Source organism: Triturus cristatus, chromosome 7 (assembly GCF_964204655.1).
Source record: "Triturus cristatus chromosome 7, aTriCri1.1, whole genome shotgun sequence".
Taxonomy (NCBI): Eukaryota; Metazoa; Chordata; class Amphibia; order Caudata; family Salamandridae; genus Triturus; species Triturus cristatus.
The window spans coordinates 315,555,374-315,567,923 of NC_140590.1; the positions used below are offsets into that span (position 1 = coordinate 315,555,374).

Consider the following 12,550-nt stretch of genomic DNA (forward strand, 5'->3'; position numbering starts at 1 on the left):
AGCTGAATTCAGATCTGAAAAAACCCGCACCTTTCTGCAACAGCGTCCGGCTAGAAGTGTGACTGCTCCTCGGCAAAGCCGCTGATTGAGTCGCTGCCCCCTGGCCCGTGCTTCATTAGCCGTGGTCAGTGGCCCATAGGCCCAGCTGGACACCTCCATTGACTTCGTCAAAGCACAGCGGCCAGCGCGTTGATTGCATCACTGCACAATGTCACTTGTGGGGTTTCGTCATTTCCTTGGGGGCGGGGGGCAGATGGGACAAAACTCGAATGACGTGACCCTGGAATCAGAGTGAGGCCTCAGAAGGGTCCCGAGTGGTCAGAGAGGTGTCAGCCACCGCGCCTTTCGGCTTAGTCCGCTACTGGGCTCTGCAACCACCGTGCCCCCCCCCCCCCCCCCCACCCCTCGCCCCCCTCCCAACCAGACCCTCCAACCCTTTAATCTCCCACCACCACGGCCTGGTTCCTGTTGGACGCTCTAGTCACCAGAGCGAGGCATTCCGGAAGATTCCAGAGGCACAGGTAAACTTATTCAGACGTTTCTATGGTTATAGATTCCTGCCCTATCATAACGAGCGTATACCATCTGTCTGTTGAAGTAGTCAATGTCGTAAACAGAACAATGCTTGATACCCAACCGTAAGGAAACATGAGTGATACAAAAAGTATGCAAAACATTAAACGGTATTGTACGGAGCTTATTTACAAGCCCCTTGCGCCGCCGGTGCGTCACCTTTTTATGTGGGAAATAGTTATGTACCAGGCGGCGCAAGGGGCTTGTAAGTAAGATACCTAGCTAGGTATATTTCATTTTAGGAGGGGGTCGTAGTAACGAAACATATGGCAAAGGGACTGTTGCAATCTCAAATGACGGGATTCCGTCTGAGTCTTTAAACTTTGAATAAGCCGTGTACCACGAAAATACGATTCAGGGGCGAAGAACGTATGTTTCTTGATTTAGATCTCTCCTGAGAGCCAGCGGCTGTTTTTTATGTTCTCCATAGGCCAGGCTATTTCTTCTAAAGCACGAATTCACTTGTTGAATTGTAAAATTATATACGGACAGTTTTTCCATTTCTTGGTACAAAAAAATTTAAAAATACAATAGACAGCTTACTGGGGGCGTGAACGTGGGTGTATGCCGGCAGCAGTAAAGGGGAGCGAGTCCGAGCGACGCGGGAGGAACTGCCGGAGAGAGGAGACCGAAGGACCCCCTTGATGAAATGAAAAGCTGGTGGATGAGAGGGCAGCCGCGAATCGTGATGAAAGGAGACGTGAATCGTGATGAATGGAGACGTGAATCGTGATGAAAGGGGAGAGCAGGGGAGGCAGGGGGCACGTGATGACATAAGGAGAGGAGATACGGGGAGCCTTTAATGGAAGAAAATACAGGGGAGAAGATGTGATAGAAACAAAAGCTTAGAGAGAAAATAAGAAAAAAAAGGAGAGAACTGGATCTTGTGATGAAAGGGGGAGCAGGTGGAGAACAGAGGAGACAGTGAGCCTATTGAGAAAAGACAAGCAGGGAAGCGGGAAGTCAGCCAAGGAGCCTGCAAGGAAAGGAGTGGCAGAAGGGGGCCAGTGATGTAAAGTGAGGAGGAGAGTCAGGGAGGGGTCGGCGACAAAGAGGTGGGGGGGGGGGGGGTTGAGAACCAGGAAGAATATGACGAATGTGAGGGCGGGAGGGGAAGGCTGAGGCCTCAGCGCCAGGGGTTGTTCGTGGAGAGTTTACGAATTCGATAACATTTCAGGGATATCTGCAGAGAGTCGGTAGCCGGGTAGCTGCTCTCCGCTCTCGCGATATGATGTAATGTTTTATCGTATGTTTAATGTGATTTGGTGTGTTTTTTATGCGGCTCCCTTAAATGTTATATTCTACTGCGTTACCTTAGTTTGTATGATACAATACTTTGTGTAGTCTAATGCTGTGTTTCGTTCTGTTGTATGAGCTATACATTGCGCTTTCTTGACTATTGTGGGGCGGTGTATTTTCTGTTGGGCCTGACTGTGTGGCACCAGGGCTGGCTTTAGAGCTGGTGGCGCCCTGTGCGACTATGTTTGCTGGCGCCCCCAGTAACCACCACCATTACAGATTCCCTCACTTACACCCTTACCAGTGCCCCTCAAGTCTCCACAACCACTCTCTCAGATGCGTTTAATTCGTTTCATAGCGCTGTTGCCGCTCATTCAAGTGTAGGGTGTCCGATCACTTACATCACACACACTACACAGAGACAATCAACCATAGGAGTGTAGATTAGTGTATAGAAATGTTACATAAAAGAGAGGACTACAATGTACAGTCGTCACGTCATCCATTCTGGTAGACAGTATAGTTTAATTGTGCTTGGTCTGGGGAAGCACAAACTCTGAATTTAAAACTCAACACAATGGTTGGGGGTTCATTTTAAAAGTCAGAATAGATTTCTATCCAAATGAACCCTTTTTAAATTACTATAATGAACTGAACTGAACTGAAAGGCGGGATAAAACGATAACCCTCTAATCTTTGCCTCGCAGTTTCGATGCAGCTCTTTGGTGGCAGTTCATAGCTCCCTCTCCTATGTTAGGATTATTATTTATAAACTGCAAGTCACAAAAGGATCTCTCCGGAAAAAACAGAAACCCACTGACCTATTTGTATTATGTGAGCTTTGTAATCTGAATAGTACACATTCTTTGCAGCAGGCATATTAGCCCTCTGTGCTGCCTTACCACCACGAGTCAACACTTCCTCTAGACAAACCTCCGATCTCTCTAGAAAGAACATTATTCACCGGAGTTATCTTGAAACTTATATTGTTGCCTGTACTTTTCTGTAGGCCAGGAATGCAGCAGCAGGTGCTTTTAAAACCGCATAATACTTCCAAATACAACGCCCAACCCGAAGTCAGCGGCCGGTGCGGTTGCACCGGTCGCACCGCCCTAGTGTGGCATGCCATCTTACGTTGTGTCTTATTTTGTGCCATGTTGTTTGCCGTGATGTGTTATCGTGTTTAGTGCTGTTAGCAATGTGTGGCTTTTCACATTGTGATGCCTGGATTGTGAGTGCTGTGTTATTGGTCATTACTGCATACAAAGGGAGCCCAACCGAGGACATTCCACAAACATAAAAGCAGGACCAAGGGTCACGGAATGACTCGATTAACACTACTGTCTAACGAAGAAAACACATACAATGGTAACGGGAATTAAATGCAACTATTACAGACAGTCGTCTGTATAAATTAAAATATTTCCTGCTTGTGACTGTTGCCTAATACTGCGCTGGGACAAATACAATCTTCCCTCTAGCTGTGTTCAGTCGTCCCTGTGCAAAAACAAGCATTGGCAAAGCTAATAGTTCTCACCTATACAAGAGCTGTCAGCTTTGCCAATATGTTTTACCCATGTTGTACACCAGCTTGGCAGCTGTTCAGCATTGCTAAAAGTTAGTGGTTTATGGCAGAGTGGGGTGAAGTAGAATGGCATGCCATAAAGTAGAGTGCTGTGGAGTAGAGTGGGGTGTTATGGAGTGGCGTAGGGAGTTATGGTGTGGTATACAGTAGAGCTGAGTAGCGTAGAGTCAAGTGAACTTGGTGTCTTGGAGTGGCATAGTCTTGTGGAGTGTCATAGAGGTGTAGAGTGTCATAAACTATAAGGGCGTAGAGTGGAGTAAAGTGTTGTAAAGTTGAGTGGTGTAGAGAGGAGTAGAGTGTCACAGTGGAGCAGAGTGCCATAGAGTGGAGTGGCATAGGCTGCTGTGGAGTGTGTAGAGCAGAGTGGAGCTGCTTAGTGGGTGTTGCATAGAGTGGAGTAGAGTAGAGTCATGTAAAGCGGAGTAGATTGTCGTAGAGAGGCATAGAGTGGAGTATTGTAGTAGGGTGTAGTGGCATAGAGCGGCAGAGAGTATAGTAGAGTATCATAGAGTGGAGTGGCATAGAGTGTCCTAGCGGAGTGGCGTGGAGTGGAGTTAAGTACTGGTGTGGTGTAGAGTGGAGGAGTGGAGTGGAATAGAGCAGAGTAGTGTGTCATAGGTAGTTGCGTAGAGCATCGTAGAGTGGAGTGGTGTCATAGATTGGAGTAGATTGTTGTAGAGTGGAGTGGCATAGAGTGGAGTAGAGGGTCATAGAGAGGAGTAGAGTTTAATGGAGTAGAGCATTATAGATGGATTGTTGTAGAGTGGGGTAGAGTGGTCTAGAGTGAAGTGGCGTGAAGTACATTGGTGCTGAGTAGAGTGGCATGGAGTACAATTGTTTAAAATGCACTGATTTTAAGTAACGTGGTGTAGCGTGCACTGCCATAGAGTACAGTTGTGTACCGTAGAGTGTAGGGTGGCATAGAGTAGAGTGGTGCAGAGTATAATTATGCAGAGTAGAGTAGAGTGGAGTGGCAGAGCATAGATTGCAGTGAGTGTAATGGCGTAGAGTGGAGTGGCACAGTGTGCATTGGAGTGGTGTAGAGTTTAGTGGCGTAGAGTAGATTGTTTCAAAGTAGAGTGAAGTGGTGCAGGGTAAAGTGGAGAGGCACAGAATAGAGTGCATAGGTGTAGATTACTGTGGCATAGAGTCATGTAGAGTGCAGTGGTGTGGATGGCAGTGGTGCAGAGTAGATTAGAGTAGCATAGAGTGTAGTGGCGTAGAGTGCATTGGCATAGAGATGAGTGGTGCAGAGTAGAGTGCATATACATTGAGTGTAGTGGTGCAGAGTAGCGGAGAGTTCAGTGGCAGAGAGTGCAAGCTTGCAGAGTAGAATGTCTTAGAGTGCAATAGTGTACAGTGTATTGGCTTAGAGTGCATTGGCGTAGACAGCAGTGGTATGCTGTATAGAGCAGTTGCATACAGTAGAGTTGTGCAGAGTAGAGTAGAGTGGCATTGAGTGCAGTGATGTAGAGCAAAATGGTGTAGAGTGGCTAAGCATGCAGTGGTGTAGAGTTCAGTGGTGGAGAGTGCAGTCCTGCCGAGTAGAGTGTCTAAAAGTGCAGTGATGTACAGTGTATAGCGTAGAGTGCATTAGGGTAAACAGCAGTGGCGTAGAGTAGAGTGTTGCAGAGTAGAGTGCTGTAGAGACCAGTGGCGTACAGTACAGTGGTGCAAAGCAGAATAGAGTGGCATGGTGTGCAGTGGTGTAAAGTGTTGCAAAGTATAGCATAGTGACGTAGAGTGCAGTGGTGCAGAATAGTTGGCATAGAGTGCATTGGTTTTGAGTAAAGTGGTGTAGAGTAAATTGGGTAGAATGCAGTGGTTTAGAGTAGAGTAGAGTGGTGTATGGTGGCACAGCACAGAGTAGAGTGGCATAGAGTGCAGTGCTGTAAAGTATAATGTTTCAGAGCAGAGTGCAGTGTTCTGAAGTGGAGTGGTGCAGAGTGGAGTGTTGCAAGGTAGAGTGTAGTGGGGTAGAGTGGAACGATGCAGAGTAGAGTGGCAAAGAGTGTAGTGGCGTAGAGTGCATTAGCATAGAGAGGCATTGAGAAGAGGAGTGCAAAGTAGCCTGCAGTGGTGTAAATTACAGTGGCATAGAGTAGCATAGAGTTCAGTAGCAGAGAGTGCAGTGTTGCAGAGTAGACTGTTGTAAAGTGCAGTGGTGTATAGTAGAGTGGCGGAGAGTGTAGTGGATTAGAGGGGTGCAGGGTATAGGGTCGTAGAGAGCAGTGGCATAGAGTACAGTGGTGCAGAGTAGAACAGAGTGGCGTACAGTGCAATGACATAGAATACAATGATGTAGAGTGCAGTGGTGTAGAGTGTTGCAGAGTAAGTACAGTGGGATAGAGTGAGTTGGTGCAGGTTGATTGGCGTAGAGTGCATTGTTTTCGAGTAAAGTGGTGTAGAGTGCATTGGTATAGAGAGCCGTGGTTAGAGTAGAGTGCAGAGGTGTAGAGTAGAGTGGTACAGAGCATAGTAGAGTGGCACAGAGTGGAGTGGTGCAGTGTAGATTGCAGTGGCGTAGAAAGGAGCAGCGCAGAATAGATTGTGTCAGAGTAGTGCGAAGTGGCCTAGAGTGTAATGGTGCACGGTAGAGTGGAGTGGTGCAGGGGAGAGTGCAGTGGAATAGAGCTCAGTGGCGTTCTGCAGAGTAGATTAGAGTGGCATAGAGTGAATGGCATAGAATGCACTGGCATAGAGTGAAGTGGTTCATCAAAAAGGACAGAGAGGGGCACCCCTCACCAACGGGACAGGGCACTAAAAGCGACTATCCAGTCAAATAGGAATTTTCCCTTTGGGTTTATTAGTCAATCAGTCACATATTTCATACTTTTATCACTGTATAATAACGAGGTTTATGGTTATTGTATTGATGAAAATAATTCCCTGCTCTAGAAGGAGGGTAGTTGGATCACATAATTATTTGCACATATTTATTCATTTGTATGATAAATGATATGTTTTTATAAATAAAGCAGAATAGTTTTATACATATGCTTCTGAGGCACTATTTTAGTGATATTGGGGGTGCATTTGAATGAGGGAATGATACATTTGTGATAAAAGTATGAAATAGGTGGCTGATTGACTAATAAACCCAAAGGGAAAATTGCCTTTTGACTAGATTGTGTGAAATGGTACAGAATAGAGTAGAGTGCATTGGCGTAGAGTGCAGTGGCACAGAGTGCAGGGTTGCAGAGTAGAGTGGCATACTGTGTAGTGGCATAGAGTAGAGTTCTGTGGCGAAGAGTACAGTGGTACATAGTACAGTAGAGTGGGGTAGAGAGCATTGGCATAGAGTGATGCAGAATAGAGAGGCGTAGACTGAAGTAGCTTAGAGTGGAATGGTCTGAGTGGTGCAGTGACATAGCAAGGGGGGCATGGGGACCGGTCTGCCCCGGGCGTCACGACTTTTGGGAAGGCGGTGCCCCCCAATCTCACACGAGTTTGCCGCAGGGGCAGCAAAGGCAATATTCATTGCCAGCATCCTCCCCCCCTCCCCCCCCCGCTCTTCAGCCCAGCTGCGGGGCGGGAAAGGCAGAGACCACCAAGGGTGGCAAAGTGCCTAGCCATGCCACTGGAGTGGGGCAGAGCAGAGTGCAGTGGCGTGGACTGATGCAGAGTAAAGTGGCATGGGGTAAAGTGGAGTATGCATGGTGTGGTAGCGCACTGCCATTACAGGCAACACATCTTCAATTGAAATGACCATTGCATTGGCACAGGTATACAGTTTTACTGATAAAAGTATACCGCGCACAAACTATAATGTGTGGGAATGTTACCGCCTAGTGCATTTATTTGTTTTAATGGTATTAAAATATTTGTTTCCACCACACTTCAGAACTATCCCCAGTAGCCAGCATGATTGTCACACAAATCCTCTCACTTTGAAGTCAGAGAAAGAAAAGTAAACACCAAGCTCCCTCCGAAGATGGAGACTGACTTTTGACCTCTGTTTTTCAGTGCACAGCAAATGTGACAAGATAAGAACAAGATTTAAAGGGCTGTTTACAGAAAGGGAGCACTCAGAAGGATACTGTGATAAGGTTTGGGCACGGGAAGGGACAAACTTAAGCTGGACAGACTAAAGCAAATAAAGCTGGTGAACAGAAAGCAAGAAAATGTTAGTTACAAACCAAAAAGCCATTGGCAAACAATGGGCAGAATACATTCCCAGGGAAGCTTTCCGAATGTCCCCAAGATGTCATTAGCAAACGAGACAGCTACAACGCCTGGTCGGCTTCCACATAAAAATGGGCTATTCACTAGGTACAGGAAAGTTCCCAAATGTTAAAGTGTCATTTAGCTTGGGGCTCTGAATATTATTGCACCGGTATTACCGGTCAGATGATGCAAACGCAAAGAAAGAAATCAGCAGGGAGGAGGGGGACGTGCCCCTTAGAATAATTCCTCTTTGAGGGAGACTGTCCGGATTCTCTAGAATCCGATCACAAAAGGAATTATCAGTGATCATGTTTTGTCTGCATTTGTATTACCTTTAAATGGTTGAGAATCCACAGAATGGCAGAGTGTTACAACTGGAAATCCGTGATATTCTTAGATTTCTGGGTGTAAGGCCAGAGTCTTCTATCTCTCACCAGTTTTAGACATGGGTTTACAGTAGGTTTTGCGCTTTCCTATCAAGTCGTTTTTTCCCTACAGGGCAAATAATGTTCCTGGTGGATAAACCTCTTTACCATCACCCCATTAAATAGGAGGGGGCTCTTCTCTACCCCGCTCTGAGTGCGCGCCTCTTCCCGCCTTTTGCACACATATGTTTTAGTGTGTATACGCACTCAGTTCCACAGATGCCACAGGGGGTGGCAATGCTATCTCATAGCGTGGCCCTCTTTCCCCCATCTCCTGACTCAAACAACTTACTCAGTATACAAACGTAAGTGGCCTTTTTGCTTAAGTGAAATGTTCATTGGTAAAAACGTACAAGCTTGCGCCTGTATTCAACTTTTAGCACACTTAAGTGATACTGAATTTTGTGTCTAAGGCCCGGAATGACCTGCCCAGAATCAACCCATCCAGCTTAATAGTGTAGCCGAGAGCCTCCCTGTGCCAATGCCCATTCATTAACCCCTACAACCGTTAGCGGAAAGGTATGAGGTTAGGTCTCATATAAGACCAGCGGTTCTTAACCTCTGAGTAACCACAACTGTTTTACGAAATGAAAGAAGCCTAAAATGAATAACTAAAATTAATAAAGCATATAGTAATAAAGAAGCAAAAGTGAAAATGTGAAAACTTTTTCTATATTTGATTGTGAATTACACAAAAATATTTCAAATTCAAATTCAAAAGACCTTTATTCGAATTACTTGAATTCATAAAAGTACAGACATAAAAACAATTCATCATTACAATATACAACACAATATCTCTAAAAAATTTTATAAGGAACTAAAACAACAATCTTTCAAGGATTTTCCATCATATTGCGTACACGGATTATTAGTCTTAAAAAGGTGCTAGTACGAAAAATCAGTTCCTCAGAGTCCAGGGAGAGTAACATTTGACAAGACTCCATAAGAGAAAGGGGTTTGTGTTTTCTAAAATAAGGTGTTAAAAACCAGTTGATATATTTTAAGTAAAATTTACAAAAGAATAAAAAGTGCAACTCATTCTGCTTACTGATGCAATCACAGGGGCACGGGTTACGGTTTGAGCATTTGCTTAGTGTATACTTTATTTTGTATTTTCGTGTACTGTTTTGAGGTTCAAATCATAAAAATTGCTTAGGCTGTTGGCCCCCGGCTTCTAATAATACTTCAGTGAGGGTCCCGGAGGGTATGATTCAGTGGTGGTCCACAGAAGTCAAAGGGTTAAGAACCACTTCTATATACCATAAACAAACGTACATAAGCAGGGGTGAGCTGGGCAGCTGCACGGTCACCTGGGCTCAGAGGGGGCCTCGAGGTCGCGTCCTCATCCTGTGATTCTGGGCAAATGACCTAATCTCCCCCTGTCTGAATGTGTGATGTAAATACGGTGCTCGTGTAAAGCGCTCCAATACCTTCGGGTCGAGTTCGCGCTATATAAATATGCACACAAAAAAGTACACTTTCGTTGTATTAAAGAGGGTGGGGGGTCATTCAGGCCACCATTGTCACTCATTAGATCAAATTCTCACTAATTCGGACCAATCATGTCACTAGTCTGGAGCAGCAGTGTATCTCACTAGGACTTGTGGTGCGGTCACTCAGGACGAGCAAAGTCACTCGTCAGGACGAGCAATCGCACTCTTTTGGTTCTGCCATGTTAGTTTTTTGGGCCAGCAGTCTACCCTTTTGTGGTAGCATTGAGAAGAAGCAGTACCGGAAATGAGGATGGGGCATAACAGCCAGAGCTGCCGATTTTGGAGCTGGGGAACCAGGTTGGAGTCTTTGCTCAACATCGTGTGATTCTGCGCAAATTACTTAATCTCCCCGCGCCTACCAAAAATGTATGTGTGCTGGTGTAATGTAACTGGTGCTCATGTAAAGCGCTCCAATACCATAGGGTCGAGTTCGCATAAAAAATGCAGAGAGAAAAAAACGGCCATTTCACCCAGTCACTCAATTTAGGTCAGCTTCCCATATTTGGATAAAAAAAATCTTCGTAATTTGCATAAGTGGCGTCACGAACGCGGACCTCTCGTTTCACTCATTTGAGCCGTTGATGTCATTTATTTTGACCCGCAAAGTCGCTCATTCGGTGTTACCCACTGGAGCCGGTTACGCAACTCACTTAATAGCGATGTCGTAATGTAGGCCGCTGATGTCAGATTCCTATGGACAGACGTCACTCATTAAAAACAGAAAGCCATTTATTTTGTTCATAGCTACTCATCTAGACAATTAGACATTAGTGTAATACCGAGCCCTAAACTCGTTTGGATCAGTAATGTCACTCACCTGGACGTCGACGTCACTCATTTCAAATAGTGATGTCACCAGGCCCCCTATGGACAATAAATGTCACTTATGTGGACAAGTGATGCGCACCCATTTGGATTAGTTGCACGAGGCGTTTCAGTCATTTGCAAGAGGCATTACGCTCACTAGCACATTTCGCCATGCATACCTCAGTGGGTTAACGTTCCTGCTGCATAAATCAGCTTGCGGAAGGAAAGCACGCCGTGGAGACCTCAACATTGAGGAAGCAGAGATCACACATGGCGTGGCGTCCAAGGTGACTAGGAGGCGTGGTGGCAAAAAACCAGCGCCTCAGGCCACGCCTGCCGATGGATTGCAGAAGCGGTGTGTGTCGGCTCCGTTTCACTCCTCTATGCAGGGTTACCCTTGGCTGAGCCACGTTACCTGCCGTCGCGCGCCGACACGAGCCCACGTAGCTGGAGGAGGACACGCTGTTCATTTGGTAATTGCTTATTCGCTCGTGCATTTGTGCTTTTCAGTCACGCTATCTCCTTATTCTGTGCGTGTTTAATTAGGGCTCATTTTACCACCCAAAACGGGGGTGAGGGGTCTCATGCCCCTGCTTGTACCAGGGACAGGGTCCATGGCACCGCTTCCACCCAGTGCACGTCTACATCATGAGGCAGGCGAGGCCCAGTGGCGGGGTCTGCGTCTGCCACCAGGGCCCGGCTCTGCGTTCTAGTTCTCGGTTCACACTCGCAATGTGTGATCGTCTGCTGTCTTCGCTTCCTTTTCTGCCAATTTTAGAGCGTTTAGAAACGGGCTGCCTTCAATAACACGCATTGTCAACGCCAGTAGGTCTGGCTTTAAAGGAATGTTGTATGACGATGTGTTGCATTACAAGCAGACAACATAGGGATTGATATGTATTTGTGTGAAAGCAAAGAACTGCAGAATAATATTAGTATGGGTTAAAAGGTCAGATGACGGTGGCACTGCCACGCCACACCTCAAAATCCATGCAGGTTACTGACTGCCCTCCTTCCATCCGTGCTGCTGCCAGAATAAAACAGCATTAATTATATACCTATCCACACCTCTTTAATACTACTGCAATGCCATGTGTGTGCCCCTGAAAGTTCACCCTCAGACAGCACGATAAACAAAATGATCACAGCTGTGTGGGGGGCAAGCACTGTTTTTAGTGGAAGCACACAACTTCTGTCCAATCAAATCATGTACCCCTGGCTCCCAAGATGTGGGCAGAGCGAAAGCCTCCCCCCCCTCCCCCCCCCATGATTCTCAGAACAGTGCCTGGCGGCAGCGGAGCTGTTCAGCCAGACCATGAAAATGGCATCTTGAAAAAGGAGACTTCATAGGGCAAATGAAACCCAATTAATAATAATAATGATCCATATTGGTAAAGTACGAACATATCACCCTTTAAGGTTTCAAGGCGCTGGGGGCCGGTGGGGAGATTAAGTGAGAGCACTTTGCCAGGGCCGGTTTTGGTTCCTCCTTTCTGGTAACTGCTCTGAACAGCTCCCTGTCCAGTTAAGAAACATCACGAATGAGACGGTCTTCAGGGAACTAAAAACACACATGTTTAGCGACTAATACTCTCTGTACCTGACTTGTCGTGTTTAGTGCCAGGACACCCTGAGTAGCTGTGCGCCTTGAAAGTGCCTCATCCATTCATTCATGGTAATACCCGTGTTTTGTTTTGTTTCAGGGACTAAAGCACTTGTACAGCAAATCATCTCATGGCGCTGTTTGGGAAAAAAGGTGAGTGTTCGCTCGAGCACAGCTGTGTTTTATTGTTTTTTAGTGAATTGGTTGACCATGGTCGACAATGCGCTTCTATGCACTTTGGAGGACCCGAAGTAAAATTCCCTGGACAGCAAAGCATCTGCCTGCTTGTGAGCTGCAGGGTATTGTGGGAGATCCAGAGTTGATTTTAGCTGTTAGGTAGTGGTGCTGTATGTTGCTATTGGGGTATTTGGAGGCCTTCTGTTTTCATTTGGTGCATGTCTGTACTTCAGGTGAATATAATTGACCACAGACGGTGTAACCACATTGGGGCTCATCAGTGTGGTGCATCTGCTTCAGTCATCTGGCAAACCTACTGCACTTATGGCGTCTCAATAAAAAAAACAAGCACTGTTAAAGTACTGGTGTTGGTTGCCTGCCTTTTTGCTTTGTTAATGCTTGTTTTGTTTAGTCATGGTTTTTGTAAATCTTCATTTTTGAGGAGCTCCCAGGGCCTCACCAATATATAAACATGGTC

The 12,550-nt window shown here is 46.1% G+C and overlaps 1 protein-coding gene across 1 annotated transcript in view; it reads left to right on the forward strand.

Moving 5' to 3' along the window:
* The first annotated feature begins 452 nt into the window (after positions 1-452).
* Positions 453-12,550, forward strand: part of TMEM150B (transmembrane protein 150B) — a 136,412-nt gene continuing 124,314 nt past the window's right edge. The window contains exons 1-2 of the mRNA XM_085616375.1: positions 453-521; positions 11,996-12,048. Coding sequence (XP_085472501.1) covers positions 12,027-12,048 — 22 coding nt within the window. The 5' untranslated portion in view covers positions 453-521; positions 11,996-12,026. The remainder of the gene's footprint in view (positions 522-11,995; positions 12,049-12,550) is intronic.